The sequence below is a fragment of the Toxorhynchites rutilus genome, chromosome 1, assembly GCF_029784135.1.
Source record: "Toxorhynchites rutilus septentrionalis strain SRP chromosome 1, ASM2978413v1, whole genome shotgun sequence".
NCBI lineage: Eukaryota > Metazoa > Arthropoda > Insecta > Diptera > Culicidae > Toxorhynchites > Toxorhynchites rutilus.
Genome location: NC_073744.1, coordinates 85,279,667 through 85,298,422, shown reverse-complemented (window position 1 = coordinate 85,298,422; position 18,756 = coordinate 85,279,667). Strand labels below are relative to the sequence as shown.

The window sequence follows — 18,756 nt, the reverse complement described above, 5'->3', positions numbered from 1 at the left end:
CACAACATACCTGACCTTTTCGAGTTTTCCATGCAACGAAAGGGAGAACACTTGGTTTCTTTGAAGCTCGAACAAACGCGGTGTGGCGCTGCTGGGTGAGGAATACTAAAACAGAAAAGAATAAATGCCACCGAAGTAGTTAAACTTTCGAGAGCTACCCTTCTACTGTTTTACGCTTGTTGCGCCTTTCACGGTAGGAAATAAGTGCCACTTTTGAGATCGAACAGATCTCAAAGGATCCGCAGATCGCAATTATTCTTTAGATAGGTGTTTCCGAAAATCGATGAACGAGAATAATCTATTTTGGTCCTCTCCCGAGTCCATTTCCCTATGCTATCAATCACCAGCAATAACCAAAAAATGATTTCCAACCCGAGCATGTATGCTACGAGATGGGTGAATAGATAAACTTTTGCTCAAATGCCCAACACAACTCTGACAGAGGAAGACATCCACGAGACCATTCAATGTATCACACTTCATGCCTCTTGGAACCCATGATATCGAAAGTTGCTTTATGATGTCTGGAAGGCGTTGGGTGCAATCTTATTTGATTTTATTATTAGCTTCCCTTTCGCTATGGCATTTTTGTGGATGAAAGCTTTTAATGTCGTGCTCATTCACCTTCCTCCATGGCTTCAGCCTGTCGAAGTTATTGAGAACGCTGAGAGTTGCTTTGATGCATGAAATTAGGGAAAGTTTTAAACATTTACTGATTTTATGATGCCATTTCGGTTATTGTTGGTGGTAGATCAGCCCACTGATTTAGATAATATTTGCTCGTGTTATACACCCAACTGATGATAAGCCATAATCGAATAATCATCGAAAAGTTTTCGATCCATAATTGAATTTCGTACATAGTGATGAAAGTCCATCGATTGAATATTTATCACCCTGAAAAAGTTTGGCCATTAGAGAAATATGACACAATAGGTACACAAGAATCGCATCGAGAGGCTAACCGCTTCTGTGAGCCATTTGTTGTGAAGCTATGTTCTATAAGCCATCTCAGAGAAATACACTCAATATGTTGTTCTAGTTTTGATGGCAGACGGGTTCAGACGGTTCTCCTCGAACAATCAGAGAGAATCCTCGTCACGGTGAGGAGATCAAAGTTTTGCGGGGGCGTAAAAATGATACCACTCTGTGCTGTGAGTCGTAATGACATGGTTCGTCTGCTTCCCGTTAACCGTAATCTACAGTTTCAGCACAAAAGTGCGGAAGTTTTTCCGGCTGTCTTGCACACGCGGGAAATTATTCTTTATTTGATTTGTTTCCGGTGAGGTGAGAATTTGTAGCAAACGCAGAAGTTTATTTAGTACTTTACCGAGTCCTCCAGTTTGGTACAGGAAAGAATAATGATGAAATAGGGATTTCTTCAGTTAGTATTGATGCACTCGAAAGGTGGAGAAACGAGTTTAATCAACAGTTTATATCTTCCTGCGCGTGAAATTTTCGAGTTGGGATTTTATTGACGAACCGCAGGGAACGATAACATTTCCTCCGACACAATCTGTACAGGATTATGGTTTAATACGGCACGACACTTAATGGTTTTGTCATTCTAACAATCCTGTTTCTCTTTCTCCTCTTTACAGCAATGGCCCAGGAAAGTTTTAAATGTCCAGATGACTTCGGCTTTTACCCACATCACACATCCTGTGACAAATACTGGAAGTGCGACAACAATGCGGCGGAACTGAAAACCTGCGGAAACGGTCTGGCCTTCGACGCGTCGGATTCGAAATATCTGACAGAGAACTGTGATTACCTGCACAATGTTGACTGTGGTGACCGAACCCAGCTAGGTAAATATATGACATCCAGGGATAAATATCTTTGGTTTGATTTCTTCCCGGGCTTTCCATCCCGCCCCCTTATATAACTAGGGCTCTGAGGCCAGACATTACCAGCAGAAGCTAACACAGTGTCAGTGTCGTATTTTAGCGATGCTGTGTATTTATTTATGCTGACCGAGTTTAAACTCCAGCCAATTATGCGCTTGTGATTTCCTGTGTGCATTTGAGTAAACCACAATGGATTGTCCTCCTACAGAAATTTGCACTTTGAATATGTGTAGTGTTGATGAAAATGTCATTCGTTAAACCATAAATTAGGCTGATGCGAGGATTCGGAACTGTCGTTTGATGTTTATTTATTTTTCATTCTTTTAATAATCTTTGACAACATCACTTATCTGTGTCGATTTGGAAATTTTGAAAATGTACTAAATTTTAATTTGCTCGAAATCCAAAACCCCACAAACATGGCTCACAGAATTACACCCTATAACTGATGCACATATGAAACCGAACTCTTTCGCGCGTGAAGATGATGACGGGTTCCAACGGTAACTTCACCATTAGCCCCGGTCCTTGCTGGTAAGAAGAATATTGCACAATCCCACGATGTCTGCTAATCTGCTCACCGAGATCATTTATACCGGAAGATGGATGCGATAAATTAAATTTCATAAATTATATTAAATTCGTCCCTGGCTGTGGGGCAATCTACTTTCCCCATCCCACGACTACTCCCTGCTCCCCTTCATGCCCAGTCTTTCCCATAGTCGTGGACCTGAAGGCACCTTTTATCCGCTCCCATCTGTCCAACCACATGCGACTTTCGCAAATGCAAGTATTTAAACATACATTACACACACACAAACACACCATAATGTGCGAACACTGCCAGCCATAAACGGCGCGGAGCCTAATTTTTGCGGCTGAACAAAAATATGACTTCTGTTGCGATCCACGCATTAGCCATTCACATCAGCTGGCAGCGGTGAGATTAGAAACTCGCGTCTAATTCAGCAACCGCGCCAGGTGTAGAATATTCCACCTGATATGGGGGTGTGGTGTTAATCGACATATTTCATCGCAAATGTAGTTGACAAATTTTATGCTACAAAGGGCAATAGACGCACACCCTATACTGTATCAGTGCAGTTTTCCAGACTTCCCAAATTTGCAGGAATGTTTTATCAAAGTTTGGGGTGCAATAAAATGGTTTTACGCACTGCAAGTGAGCGCTGTAAATATTTTAATTGATATTGGTTTTGCGGATTATGTTTTTCACATATGTTTAGTCATTTTTCGCCATCAATCGTGTTCACGCAGTTGCAGATATTCCGTAACGTGGGTCACGGCTGTGACCGACTGGTCACCACAATCAGTTGCGTCTAAAACGAATGCACCACTTTGCCCATAGCAGGGATAAATGATTATACATTTCAATCCGCTCAAATGGGTATCGCAATTGAATTATTCTGAACCAACAGGTGAGCCACGGAATGTTTATCAGTAATCATTACACGAATAATTATGATAATAGTGATTATTAAAATAATTTATTTTCATGAGACCAAAACAGACTTGTTTCGCCCATTTAACCTCTTCAGCGGTGAGACAGATGATTGTTGCTTGAACATACAGGATAATCAATTCATTGTTTGGAACGTGAAAATGAAAAAAAATAGGAGGGTGGTATCCAAGACACGACTGCACTGTTATCGTTGGACTACGAACTTATTGCATTCGACTCGCTTTCAATTCAATAATCATGTACGATATTAACTTAGAGAAGAAATTTTATAATTCATTATTACAGTCAAAGTTCTCTATATCGACAATCTTTATAGCGAAAAATCTCCCTATAACGACATGCTTAAAGGTCCCTTCAAAATCGCATAGAAATTCTTTTCTTTTTTGCGACATTTCTCTATAACGACCTTTCCTATAACGACACTTCGACGCTTCTATTTACTAAATAAAATAACATTCTCTATTGCGACAAATTTCAATTTCACTACACTCATAGTGTGTGTGTCGAACGTAAATAGTCTATGTTGTGTATTTTAAGATTCAATCAACTGTGAATCAACTGTGTTCACGCCCAACTGATTTAAATTTTCGGATACTTACAAAGACAGAAATCCAAGCCATAAAAGATAGGGAAAGCTTATTGAAACAAATTAATCGAAGAATTGTTGTACAAGAATCCCGTCCTAGAGCAGAAGAATAAATTGCATTTTGCATTTTGTTCTATAGATAAAGCTTTTGATGTAGAAATCAAGCAATAACTTGAAGTATCGTTTGTTTCACTTCGAAAACATTCACTGCCAAGATGAGTTGAAATACACGAAAATCTTTAACGGTTCTTTAAAGGTTCGAAAAGGGTACTAAAAAGACAACATTGTCTAATGAATTCCGCAGTGTCAGTGTCGTATTTTAGCGATGCTGTGTATTTATTTATGCTGACCGAGTTTAAACTCCAGCCAATTATGCGCTTGTGATTTCCTGTGTGCATTTGAGTAAACCACAATAGATTGTTCTCCTACAGAAATTTGAACTTTGAATATGTGTAGTGTTGATGAAAATGTCATTCGTAAAACCATAAATTTGGCTGATCCGAGGATTCGGAGCTGTCGTTTGATGTTTATCTATTTTTAATTCTTTTAATAATCTTTGACAGTTCTTTAAATGTTCGAAAAGGGTACTAAAAAGACAACATTGTCTAATGAATTCAATGAGCCGCACAATGCGAATTCATTCATCAACAAAAATATGGACTAGAGTCGTGAAAAGGGGTAAGAATAATGGCGTCAATGATGTTCGATTGGTATGTTTTGTCTGGCGATGAGATAAAAAAATCAATCGTTTATTCAATCAAGAACTGACGGAGCATTCAACAATGAAACTATGAGCCCACCCTCTCGAAACCAGCGAGTAGGTGCTGTCCAGATTATCTATGCTGGTTTATGAACAAAAAAAAATAATAAACGTATTACCCTTTTCTCTATCTAGAGGGAAAAAAATAACGGGCGAATGAGCTGAAATTCACATTCATTGTTCAATGTTTTTAGTTCCAATAGTTAGACGTCAATTACTTTTGTTTCTAATATAATTTGATTGTTTTGCGTGAGCTTGGGCGTTTTTCTCCTTATAGCGACATCTTTTATAGCGGCAATTCTCTACAACGATGGTCCCTTGCGATGTCGCTATAGAGAGCTTTCACTGTAGGTTGATGTTTTTGGGGCCCAGATACATGATTTTGTTTTAAATTTATCGTAGCTTTCAAAAACAGAGACTTCAAAGTTAAAAGTTCGCAAACGTGGCATGTGCGGAACCGACACCATATGAAGCTGAACAATGCAACGAATCCATTCGTTTAAAAAAATATATTCCAGAATTTTCGGAAATGCAGATATTCCCTGTCCTCCATCTGACATCAACAGTTCCCATCTTCACAACGTTAATCCTCGTTAATACTCGCGTTAATACTCTCGCATACGGCCTCACAGACCGAAAATTAATAATTTTGTTTTGAGGAGACTGAATTTAATGATTATTAAAACTGAATGAAGTTGAAGAAAAAATGTTTTCTGAAGTTTATGAAATATCGTATTTCTGAGCGAACTTTATTTAACATACTCTGAGCTTTATTTAACATACTTAAAATTATCCAATTTAAGTCAAATGTGCGCCGTTTTGTTCGCAAACTTGTTGCCATTCAGAAGGCAAGTTCATTATCCCCCCCTTATAAACCCCCCCCCCGCCTTATTTGCAAAAAAAACCTCAGACAGCCAGTTTTCGCAAGCCTCTTTTGAGGCCAACTTAGTATCACCAAGAGCAGATGATAATCACTTGGAGCCAGGTCCGGACTATACGGTGTGTGCAATAGGACATCCCATTCGAGCTCCCAACACCATTCCTATTGATCGTTTCTGGCCGCTTCTGGTCAATCGCCTGCTTCAAACGGTCAAGCTGCTCACAGTAGAGAACCGAGTTGAGGGTCTGGCCATAGTTGAGCAGCTCATAGTGGATGATTCCCTTCCAATCTCACCAAACACACAGCAAAACCTTCCTGGCCGTCAATCCGGGCTTGGCGATGGTTTGGGCCGGCTCACCACGCTTCTACCACGACTTTTTTCGTTTTAGGTTGTCGTACGTGATCCACTTTTCATCACCAGTCACCATATTCTTCAAAAATGGGTCGAGTTCGTTCCGTTTCAGCAGTGCATCGCAGGCGTTGATTCGGTCTAAAAGATTTTTTTGCGTCAACTCCTCGGGTGGCACCAGCTTTTATGGTCTATACCCAGTTCCTGGCCAATCGAGCGAGTGCTCACATGCCGGTCTACTACTACTACACTACACCAGAACGAAATCGATCAAACCAACGCTGTGCTGTGCGAATCATTACAGTATCGGGTCCATAAACTACACGAATTTTTTCGGCCGCCTTCGTTGCAGTTTTACCTCGCAGGTAGTAAATACGTAAAATATGGCGAATTTCTTGCTTGGTGGAATCCATCTTTAACGCGCTATAACTTGAGACTGAAAAGGACAATCACAACACTTGTAGCACAGATTGTCCTCTTTAAATAGCCGCATAGTATGACCCGATGCGATAAGTACAACACAAGATATGTTTAAGTGTTATCATATATTGACAATATACGACATTTCTTTTTCCCAACCCAATACGAAACCTTCCTTCCATCCTTCTGTGACACTGTGTGCGAGCATACGAGTTATGATTTTGCGCGCGAGTATAGGAGGGTAGAAAACATCATACTTCATTGGTTCGAACGAAACAGTCAATGAAGATTGGTTCTCATCTGTATCCGACTCGGTCACACTTTCTTTACTCACTTTTTCTTGATTGACAACACAGAACAACCCTCATGTACCTTCAATGCGGCCCTAGTATCCATTTTTTGTTGGATTTTCAACATATCAAATATGTTCGACCCCAACACATTCTATTTCAAAGCCTAAGAGAAATTATCAACTAAGACGAATTTGAAGAAACTAATTTTATTGCACTCTTCGGAAATGCAACGCGGTGCTGATGTGTAACAAGTTTTGACTGTTCTGTACTAGAGATGGGCAAACCGTTCATGAACTGTTCAAAAGAACTAGTTCACTAAAAAGATTGAACGAACGGTCGTTCTTTTTTTTTTTTCGTTCAGAACGAACTGTGTAAGAAGACCGCTGAGTGAGCTGTGTATACAGTTCAGTTCAGAACGAACTGTGTTTAATATCATATTGTGCTCGATAATTTCGAGAGTTTCGAGTCGTTCGCGTTTTGGTACAGTTTTGCTATAACAGTTATTGCAAAACATCGCAGCGCAACGCTAGTTTTTTTCTGAAAAGAATGAATCATGGCTAAAACTAAATCAAAATTCCAAAATCATAGCTTGATTTTATATTCTGCTAAAATATGTTTAACAAAATTCGGACACATCATCATTTGCTAACAGCATTTTATGAATAAACAGAACAGTCCTACATAACATCTCACACTTTTTTATACTTGCTTTGGCATTTCCCTCTGATGTACGAAAGAGTGAGTGAACTGCCCAAAAGAACTAGTTCACTTAAGTGAACGGTCGGTCACTGAACGGTTCATTAAAGTGAACGGTTTTACCCATCTCTATTCTGTACCAGGGTGTAAATTCAAAGTTTCGAAAACGAGAGAGTGACGCTGAAGTGCAACGTTAATACTTCTCTGTCGGCTGAACGGAGTGGTATGATAGTCATTTCATTCGAAAGACAAAATGTCCACGTGTTATATGAATGTTAACTATTGACTCGCAAACTTATTTCAATAGCTTTAAAATTGCTTTAAAAACAGGCTATTGCTCAATCGATCGTCGTTTTCAATCCTAGGGGAAATTCCGAGGAAGAATCCATTTCTTTTCAAGCGTTAATAATTCTGATCCGGATGAATGATGATTTTAATGATCGGGGTTTGGGGAGCGGGTACTATTTGCGCTGGATATTCCCGAGAAGGAATCGATTCCTCCTTTGAGCGTTAATAATTCTTTCCCGGTTAAGGTATGATAATCACTTTATTCGAAAGATGAAATGTTTAAGAGTTATATGCTTTTTACTTATTGATTGCTAAGCCAACGTTAGACCTACGTCCATCTTTCGGTTATATCACAGATATAACCCACTTCTACTTTTTTGTACTCAGTTGAACTCTCACTCCTTGTATACACATGCACTCTGGCGAATGAGCACGCTCCGAAACACAGATCAAACGTTTTGTTGTCAGCACTGTTTTTGCTCCGAGTTTGGCGCCAAATTTTTTTTCGCCGTATTTCTATATCTGTTTTAAACCGCACTTGAATCCGGTTTGCTTTCTCTGTTGAGTTATTTTTCTTCACACAAGCGTATACGGTTGGTATGGAGGCGCGCTGTTGTTTTTATGCTTTGCTTAGAACGAGCGAAGACAAAGCGGGCGCTAGAATTTGATGTGTATGTGTGCTCTCTTGTTTATGAATTTGGTACACTCCGTACCCTGAGAGAATACGTGTTTGTTATGAACGAGCGCCAATGAAAAATGGACTCAAGTGCAGCGCAACGTATATTTTCTGAAGACTGTTTTATTGTATTTCTGAAAGAAACCCACATCTTTGATAAAATTTAAATTAACTGTCGAATGAATCGAAATATTTTTAATCTCCGTAAACAAACAAAGAAAAAGATGAAGCATATTGTTCAGACACGATTCATCTGTCATCCTAATATTGATCAGACGGAAGCACCAGCGATGCTTGCATGATCCACTGCACAAAATTATTGCATTGAGAAACGCGAGTGATCGACAAAGCAAACATATTTTCAAATTTACTCTCAGCTTCAACGTATGAAATCGACTGAATGCTGTCTAAAATATTACTAACAGAATATCCATTTCAGTTTTTTTTTGTTTTTAAGAGGCTTCAAATTTTGCAGTTACTTCGCCTTTAAAAACAGATTATGTCACAGTCCCGAAATTTATCTCAGTTTGACTCAACGTGACTTGTGGCATCATTATCGCTACATTATTTTTTTCTTTCTACATCACAACTGTAAGATACCATAAAACCACCCGAATTACGCGAAATTTTTATCCAGATGCTTGACATGTTCCAGTTATTCAATAGTTCGTGTTTAAGAATGCGCAATTTTCTTTATTTTATAATGCGTATATCACAGTAGAAGTATTTCCTATCGATTGATCCAAATATTTTTCCGATCTATCGAGAAATATTATTACATAAATCCTATTATATCTCTTCGATTGACATGCAAATCATCAGAATTCGTTCGCAGTGAACATTTGTATACATTTCGGGTAGAATCAACTATTTTAAAGCCAACTGAATTCACAAAGCATTCTGTTCACCAATATTGAATCGTGAATTTATTTGCTTACATGGTGGAAAATCGAATTCTTTCTTTATGTCATACTGTTATAATGGTAAAAAATATGACGTCTCATAACTCGACCCGTTCCCGTTTTTCGTTCCAGAACCACCAATCTCCACCCCACACTGCGATCGTCTGTATGGTATCTTCGCTGACCCCACGAAGTGCGATGTTTTCTGGAACTGCTGGAACGGCGAAGCCTCCCGCTACCAATGCTCTCCTGGATTGGCCTACGATCGTGAAGCCCGTGTGTGTATGTGGGCCGATCAGGTTCATGAGTGCAAGGTCGAAGGTAAAGTTATTGGAATTGGAGCACCGCTTTCAACGGTTTACAACAATGTTTCGTTTTTTTTCTCAACACCCGCAGAGGTAGCCAATGGTTTCGCTTGCCCAGCTGCCGGTGAAATCTCGAATGCTGGATCCTTCTCGAGACACGCCCATCCAGAGGATTGCCGCAAGTACTATATCTGCTTGGAGGGAGTTGCCCGCGAGTACGGATGCCCAATTGGAACCGTTTTCAAGATCGGTGATTCTGACGGAACTGGAAACTGCGAAGACCCAGAAGATGTCCCCGGATGGTAAGATTTTTTTCACCTTTTAGTTTGGCTTGCAAACCGTTTGGACGCTACGCCCCACTCAATGTTAACACACTTCTAAATGTTTACTTAACTATGTTTATGTCTACTACTTCTACTACTTCCAATTGGTTCTTTTTTTTTTTAAACAAAAGCACACACACACACGATCTTCACTCCCGATGTCATCTCACTACACATTTAACCTCACATCTTTCATTTACACCCCTACAGTGAAGATTACTATGGTGACTTGGACTTGAAAAGCATCCGTAAGAGCGAACTCCTCGCCGGTCTCGCCCTCCAGCAAGGTGGTGCCGGTGCACCATCCAAACCCCATGCTAAATCGAACCGCCCATCTGCGAAGGAAAATTAAAACAAAAAACAGAAACGTACTTCTATAAAACCTAGAGACTTAGACGCTAGGGGCAGTAGTGGAACTAGTTTCTAAGATGTAATACGCCTAATTTGAAAGATCCTCCTTGAAAGAACATCTCGCTTATTGCCGGAGGGACATAGACTGTTATTAAAGTAAAGATTTTAGTTAAGTGATAGTCAGAGAGGGATACTCAAATCAGCTGAAATTGACACTATTAAAAAGTAAAACACCCATTCGAAGTTGTTTCAAAAAATTTCACTCCTAGCAAGTTCTAGCTTCACTAGATCAGAAATACACTTTTTTAATTTATTTATTTTGCTTCGTCCTAGTTAAGATGCCATGTGAGCACAATGACGCGCGTGTTTTGTTTTGTTCCAGTAATCTACTTGTCCATACCCTTGAGGCCTCTCAGTTTTACATTTATACTTACTGGGGAATACTTCCCCAAAACAAACCAACTTTTCTATGAAAACGAGATTTCATTCGTGTGTAAAAATTGGAAAATTGAAAGGCTTACACCTAAACAAACCTAAGAGAAGAAAAGAAAATAAAACGGAATATCTCAAAAAATCCCAAACAGTAACTACTCTCTTTCGCTGCATTTATCGTACAGTATATCTTCACATTATGTCACAATCCCATCAATTCTGTCTTTTCTGTATAACTCTGTCTGTTCCACTGTCTACGGCTCTCAAAGACGAGACTAGCCATCTCATGTCCTAACCATGTGCTAACCGAGTGAAAGAAATTTATGTCGACATTCTCGATCATAACATGACAATCATGTGCTTGCTTGATATTTGATATGTGTGTGTGCGTGTGTATTAGATAATAACGGAAATTTGAAAAAAGGGATGCATCGCATGCCCCAACCTAATCCAAGGTGACGCAGATGGTGATCTGGCGTGAGATATCACATAATGTCGGCGTGTGTGACATGAAAAAAGTGATCAGGAATAATTCCGCCGAACAAACTACTACTACCCAGATCCTGAAATACAACTTTTATTCGACCATTTTGGCTACATAAATAGAAAGTTTTCCGACGATCCTTTCCTCGAATTTGCGCGTTGCAACACATTATTTATTTAGATATGTCAATACAATCATTTTTCTTAAGAAAACAGAAGGGTGATGTCCACGACACGGCCGCAATGTTAACGTAGAACTACGAAACTACGAAAGAGTGAGTCCTTAGTGCAAATATTTGGTAACACTGACAAAGGTCGATGATGGAATTCTTGCATTGAGGGTCGCGAGCAATTCGCAAAGCAAAAAAAGTCGATTTGAGCAGTTTCCAAATGAACTCAACTCAATTGTCGAGCATTGACATGTACTGTTGATTATTAGCTGTCTAGAGCGACACTGAAACGCTTACTTACTTACTTACTTAATCAGCAAAAGGCCCCAGTGGCCTGAACTGTACACAGAAGTCGTCTCCATTCACCTCGGTCCATAGCTGTTTGTCGCCAGCCATGCAGTCTGCGTAGGATCCGCAAGTCGGCTTCCACTTGGTCGTACCATCTTGCCCGCTGTGCACCTATTCGGGTCGACCCGTTCCTATCGGGTCGTTGTCGAGGACCATACCCTCTGTCCTGTCCAGCAAAGTTCCTGCAGCGCTACGACTTCGAAGTTACGGGGTTGGAGTTCGTCGTATATTATCCTATCACAACCTGCGAAGCATAGTGGTCAATAGGTCAATGTACGCATTGCTATCGCAGCGGTTTTCTCAGTTGACACATTCGGTCATTGGAGATTTTTTGACGTCTTTCCGGAAGGTTGCCAAATCAGAAAACAGCTCACGTTTTTACGAAATGAAGTTAACGTTAATAACTATTTCCACAGCGAACGGATTATGATGATTTGCGTACCAATCGAATAGGAAATTCTCTAAGATTTGTTTGATACGCTATACATTACAATACCCCAATCCCTAAACGCTTTAAATTAATGAGAACTGGAAGCATTCCCATTTTCCCATACATTTGTTCTGCCGATTTGTTTGCTTCCCGTACCCGTACCGTTAATAACGAGCAATTAATACATTCGTTTCTGCCAGTTACCAACATATTTGGTATAAATAAGCCATCCACGATTTGAACCCACACCACTTCTCGTTTGATGGTCATTGGAGCAACATCGTTGCTGGCGAACATCGAGCGAGAATGGTTTCTATCTCTGTCGGGGAAGACAAGAGAAGGAGAAGTATGGAGTAGAGTTTCTTTCCACTGATGGAATGTAATGAAACCACACTTGCGGGCGAGAAGTAACTAAATGCAACACAACGAGCGGATATCACTCATACCTAATGTTGATTTCACACACATATACACACACAGCTCGATGCAAGAATGGAATATATTGCGAAACGGCAATGCAATTTCATCCGCATTCACTACACACCCTCGAAGAAGAGGAATCCCTCCGTGTCAAAGAATGCTTCGACAAAGAAGGTGTCAGCAGCATACGGATTTTTTTTGTGTTCCAAAATTTTGGAATACGGACATACACTGCATTTATTTAAGAACAATGTATCTTTCATGAATGTATGCTTACAAATACCAGTTGGAAAACCTTACACTTTTTTCATCCGAAACTTTGAAATTGACCCCTATATTGAAAGGTTAGATGCAGTCCCACGTCAAAACAAGCGGATTGATTAATATAATTCCGTGGTTCTACGTCAAAAATGCGGCCGTGTCCTAGATACAACCCCTTACAATTTTTTGTTCCAACAACACATATGTTCACGATATATTCCATCCCGCTGTTCAGGATATATTCCATCCTTTCTTTGTATCGAGCATCCTCGGTGTGTGATATCAGCATAATGAAAGAATACTGTCTGCTCGTTAGATAGAAAATGTGATTTGAAATCGGAGATAACTTATTTAGAATCAATAAATTGGGAACGGACAGAGCATGAATCGCAATATTTCATCTCTCTCCACATTGTCCATAGAACGAACCATGCATTTGCATTTTGAGCGAGTGATTCACGCATTCCTGATTTCTAGTGGCGGGTATATGAATATTGTTTATCGCCGATGTATTAGTTGCTCGTTATTGACGGTACGGGTTAGGTTAGCAATACCACGACGCTCCCAGTGGACGGCTGTGGACGTTTACGACATGAAACTGTAACAAAATAGTAAACCTTCTCACAAATTAACATGCAAGATGAAAATGGAACTCACACAATCACCTTGAAACATCGATGACCCGCATCCTTACTTGCGAGTGTTGAATTGCCAGAAAACACGGAGTAGATCGAACGGGAACAAACAGGGAGTGTGTTAATTAATGTTTTTCAAATAATGTGTTTTGATAGTCTTATTATTCGAAAGTAGTTTCTTCCAGCTTCAATACAATTTTCAAATCGGTTTCAAACGCCTCGGTTGAAGCCGTTAGAAAGATCCTAGTACCGTCAAAAATGTCTTTTCAATATTGCCTTAATTATTCAGAAAAGAGATTGCCACATTGTTGAATAAGCTGAATACGGCCACACTCAAACGACCATTTTTGCCATATAAATATTGAAAATCATTCAATACAATCATCATTCTTAAGAAAATTGAAGGTTGATGTCCAAAACACGACTGCATTGTTAACGTAGAACTACGAAACTACGGAAGAGTGAACTCTTTAGTGAAAATGTTTGGTAGCACTGACGAAAACCGATGAATGAATATTTGCATTGGAGGGGAATAACAAGTAAATTTGAGCAAATGTTCCGATAATGAATTGGAATTTAATTTGGAACGCCTCTCATACGGGTATGTTACGAGTGATACCTCCATCTTAACATTCAATTACTTCCATACGTAGGATGTGGCTCACGTAAGGTGTGCAACCAACCTTTCACTCTCTAGTACCTCCGACAACAAGGGGTATTAGCCATAGAAGGCAGACCCGAGCGGTATGACCCTTAGAAGGCTTACCTAACCTCTTCACACTTCTGTACCTCTTATACGAAGGCGCTGCCCCTACTTGATGAAATATCTACTGGAATTGGTACAAGAAGGTGGTATTCGAGGTCCTGTCTTATCGACTCATCGTTCCAGTTCAGAAAAAGTCATCGCTAACGTCTTCTCGTATAGTTTTTCATGCCATGTTGCGTTTGGACTTAATGTGCCTTTTTCTCAATATCTTATTGTGAAGCTACGTACATGATGGCGCAAAATGAATTATTGAAATAACAGAAGCCACCTATCTAGTCAATACTGGGCTAATTTTGTTTACATCTTTTCTTCATGCTCTATGCGGGGACTATTGTCGTGCAATAGAGATGCAGTTTTTCTAATAACTGAGATATTCGATATCTTCTGGCAAAAGACTTTGTCGACTTCCTTGGAATATCCCTAACGCCACCCATTCCACATTTTCGATCTCATGGACGGCCTGAACTGTAACTCTTGATGTCCTGAGCACTAGGTAGACAATAGCCCTGCCCTTAGTGGCTTAATTACCATCCATATTACCAACGGTTCCAGCAAAACCCGTAGTAAAGACAGACTGAGGATATGACTCCATTGTGGCCATTCCACCAGACCTAATGCTACCTGAATAGGGAGGGTGCAGTAGGTTTGGTAGTTACTAGGTTATTGGGCATCTGTATTGTCTTTAATCGGTTCAATCAGAGTGCGCGGTTCAGTGTTTGAGATGATTTACCTCCATTGTCTCATATCCAGCGGACTCATGGCTACCTGGGGTTTTGTTTACAGCTGTCTTGTCTCCAATTATTGTCTGTCTTTTGTACAGTATGCAATATTTTTCAAATAAAAAAACCACCAGAAAATTAATACACGGTTAATTGTTTGTTCAGTTCATTACTAATTATGTAAAAAAGCCAATTCATGTTCAAAATAAAAAAGACATGATATGGCATGATGATTTAAGACATGATGTCAAAAAACTATGGATGGGTTATACCTACGATATAACCGTAAGGTTGACGTAGGACTGCCGTTGACTTAGAAATCATTTGTGTTTTTTTCAATTAGCAATACTCGCATCGGATGTTCCTCATTGGATACGAAATCGCAGAGCTATCTTTCGTATGTATTGATTAAATTATTGATTAAACTATTCAATTGATGAAACAATTTACAAAATCAATTGCAAACAAATCCCAATTTAGGTCAAATTATGCATTATGATAGTAGTTATAGCAGCAAATAGTTATCAACATTTTGTCTAATCATCAAACGGTATGCGTAGAAGTTCAGTGAGTTGGCGCCAAGAAGGGATATGCAGTCTTGGATAACCGAGCCAAAGCGTTGCATTTCTACCCGCTTTTGTAGACCGTGTTAGCAAAACGAATTCCGGAGTGTAAAAATGCATGGGGAAATAAAAGTACTGCCGAGATCTGCTATGCCGATTTTCCCAACCTATTAGTTTCGGAATCTGTGTTGGGAAAACACATTCCGGTTTGCAAAAATGCAGATAACCAGCTCGCATCTCATTTGCAATGCCAATTTCCCCACGCTTCATGGTTTTGAAATCTGTGATAGGGAAACATTTCGATTTGCAGTAACGCAGGCGAGTACAAAAGTACTCGCTGCTTGTATTTACTTTGCAATGCCGATTTCCCTTGGCTCCATGGTTTTGAAGTCTGTGTTAGGGAAACATCCAATCATTCCAGCAATGGTAATTCAAATGTTGCGCAATCATGACTGAGTGGTTTTCCGAGCGACACACGCTTTTATACCGATTTGTGTGATCTTAACAGCCTGTTTTGAAAGCTATTTTAAGGCCACTGAAACAAGTTTTAGGACCAAAAAGTGACAAGCATTGAAGGCGTAGACATTTTATCTTTCGAATGAGGTGTTTATCATACCATTTTGTTCAGTTGTTAAGGAGCTATTAACGCTCAAAATCTCGTTCTCCGGCATAACGCTTTGGTCTTCGAAACATTAAAATTACACCCCAGTATAGAAATGAAAGACGTAGTCCTACGTCAAAAACAAGTTAAAAAATAACGCAAAAAAAATATATCCACCCTTCTGGCTCACATAGTTTTAGTACTTCGTGTGACCACCTTTGGCTAAATTAACTGCTCGACTTCGTCGTGACATCGACTCAGCAAGCTTAGCAGTTGATTTCGGAGTGATTTTGTCCCATTTAGTTGTGATTACCAGCCGAAATTGCTGGAGTTTGATTTCCAAAATTGACCAGGGATGCTCGATCGGATTAAGGTCGAGAGACTGTGCTGGCCACTCCATAACCTAGATACGCTTTCCCTTAGTTTTCGCTTCAAAATGTCCAAATAAACCTCCTTGGATTCTATCAATGAATTCAATTTCTTCAACGCCGGACAGCTCCAATGCGTGATTTTTTGTGTCTTTTGTCAAGCTCATATTACTCTTACGAGGGCAGTTCGATAAGTATTTAGCCTATAAAAAAAACAAAATTTTTGGAAAAGTTTTTTATTTCTCAACATAGTCTTCTTTTAGCTCGATACACTTGACCCAACGATGCTCCAACTTCTTTAAACCATCTGAAAAATACGTTTTCTCGTGGTCTGCAAAGTAGGGCTCCGTAGCGGCTCATTCGACTCAAATTTCTGCCTAGCGAGTGTTTTTTCAAGTTTGAAAACAAAAAAAAAGTCACACGGGGCCAAATCATAAGAATACGGTGGATGGGGCAGCAGTTCGTAGTGCAATTTGACCAACTTGGCCGTGGCGACGGCGGAGGTGTGAGCCGGTGCGTTGTCATGGTGGAAGAGCACTTTTTTCTTCTCCAAATTGGGCAGTTTTTTTCTGCAATTCGGTGTCGAATCGACCCAATAATTTGGCATAGCAGAGCCCTGTGACCGTTTTGCCCTTCTCCAGGTAATCTATGTTGATCACATCTTGTTAGTCCCAGAAAACGGTGGCCATCACCTTTCCGGCCGATAGGACATTCTTCGCCTTCTTCGGAGCACGTTCCCCGGGTGAAGTTCACTGTTTCGACTGTTCTTTGGTCTCTGATGTGTACCAGTGGATCCATGTTTCGTAGACGGTCACGAACGACGCAGAAACTGCTTCGGATTGCGCTTGAACAGCGTCAAACACTGCTCTGAAATGGTCTCACGGTTGCGCTTGTTGTCCGGAGTGAGCAAACGCGGCACCCATCGCGCCGACAGCTTTCTCATGCCCAAAATTCCATGCAGGATATGATCCACGCGGTCTTTTGAGATGCCTACTGTTTCAGCTATCTCGCGCACAACTTTCAACGAACAGCAACTTTCATAATTTTTCATGTCATTTTTAGAGGCGAATGAACTACAAAGCTTAAAGCCTCTCAAAAACAAAGAATATAATAATCATGTCATCGGAAAGCAACCATATAGTAATAGAATCATCTGGCATCTGGTTGAATGAAGGAAACCGAGATGATGATAATATTCCACTGAATGACAACCTATCAGCCCTCAACGCCATTGTTTTTTCGCAACATGTTTGTACTTTACAGGTTTGGAAAATGATAATTTTTTTGGGAAATGGATAATCGGAAAGAAATAATTCTTGAGCATTGTCATTTCTCCATGGCCCACAACAAAAATAACTGTAATAGTTTTCGTTTGAAAGAAAGAGTTTGCCAGTAATAAGTTAAAATTATATAAATTAAAAAAAAATCACATCCCACAATAGGTGGATGAATTCAGATTTTTCCTCAGATACTTTCATCCTCCTTTGCTCGTTCGAGGTGCAATAAAGTGCAGGTTTTGGCCAGTGTTCGATGTTTTGAACAGTCATTTTCCGGAAAATAGACGACTGAAAAAAATTATAATTATTCAACATTGTTGCTTCTTTAGCGCCAATAATGAAAATTACACCAATGGTTTTCTCCAAAAAATATTGTTTACAACTTAGTTGCTAATGGGTTGAAATATTTACATGGAATTAGTAATGATGACCTAGTTCATGGAAAATACCATTGAAGGGGTTTTTAATTGTTTCCGCTTGATTTGTAACGTAATATGCGGTTACGAGGTTCCACATCTGATCATGATATAGTCATGGTGAATTTTCGGAAAACATCAGGGCGTTTCAAACTCAGTAACTAAAATTTAGCGAAAGTTAAACAAATGTTTGATTCTCTGAATCGCAATTTTATTTCTACCTCTATCAAATACATCTCACAACAGTATTGGATTACTTGAATGGTAAATAAATATTTTGTTATTAATTCTAACAAAGCACTTTCACACAAAACCACTAACCACTTTCCGGATGACGTTCACCCGAATGTATCGTTTACCTGTTCGTTGCGTTTGGGAATGTTCGAGAAACGAACGTTCAAAATAATCACCCTGTTATAAGAATGTAAAAATAATTGTAATAAAATTGTTCATCTTTACTGTGCTAACTTAGGATAAGAAAAACATGCGTTTATATTGAAAACATTCGTCACTGTCACTGATTTCATCGGATCGTTCCAGAACGTTTATGTGATCTCTACAAATGTTGAGTCATGATCTTCAATTCTCTATCCATATCACTAATGCAATTTTAAGCTCCAGATTCTGAATACAAAAAAAAAATCTTTAGAAGTTAAAACGTGAAACTATTGGATATGATCACTTCACTGATCACTTCAGAAGATATTA

The 18,756-nt window shown here is 39.6% G+C and overlaps 1 protein-coding gene across 2 annotated transcripts in view; it reads left to right on the top strand.

Annotated features, from left to right (window-relative positions):
• LOC129769501 (protein obstructor-E) overlaps positions 1-18,756 on the top strand; it is a 49,971-nt gene that overhangs the window by 29,736 nt on the left and 1,479 nt on the right. The window contains exons 2-5 of one of the 2 annotated variants that reach the window (XM_055771821.1): positions 1,602-1,811; positions 9,313-9,501; positions 9,577-9,787; positions 10,019-10,746. In XM_055771821.1, coding sequence (XP_055627796.1) covers positions 1,602-1,811; positions 9,313-9,501; positions 9,577-9,787; positions 10,019-10,160 — 752 coding nt within the window. In that variant the 3' untranslated portion in view covers positions 10,161-10,746. Of the gene's footprint in view, positions 1-1,601; positions 1,812-9,312; positions 9,502-9,576; positions 9,788-10,018; positions 10,747-18,756 lie in introns of those variants that run through there. The other variant, XM_055771829.1, reaches the window with a different exon arrangement.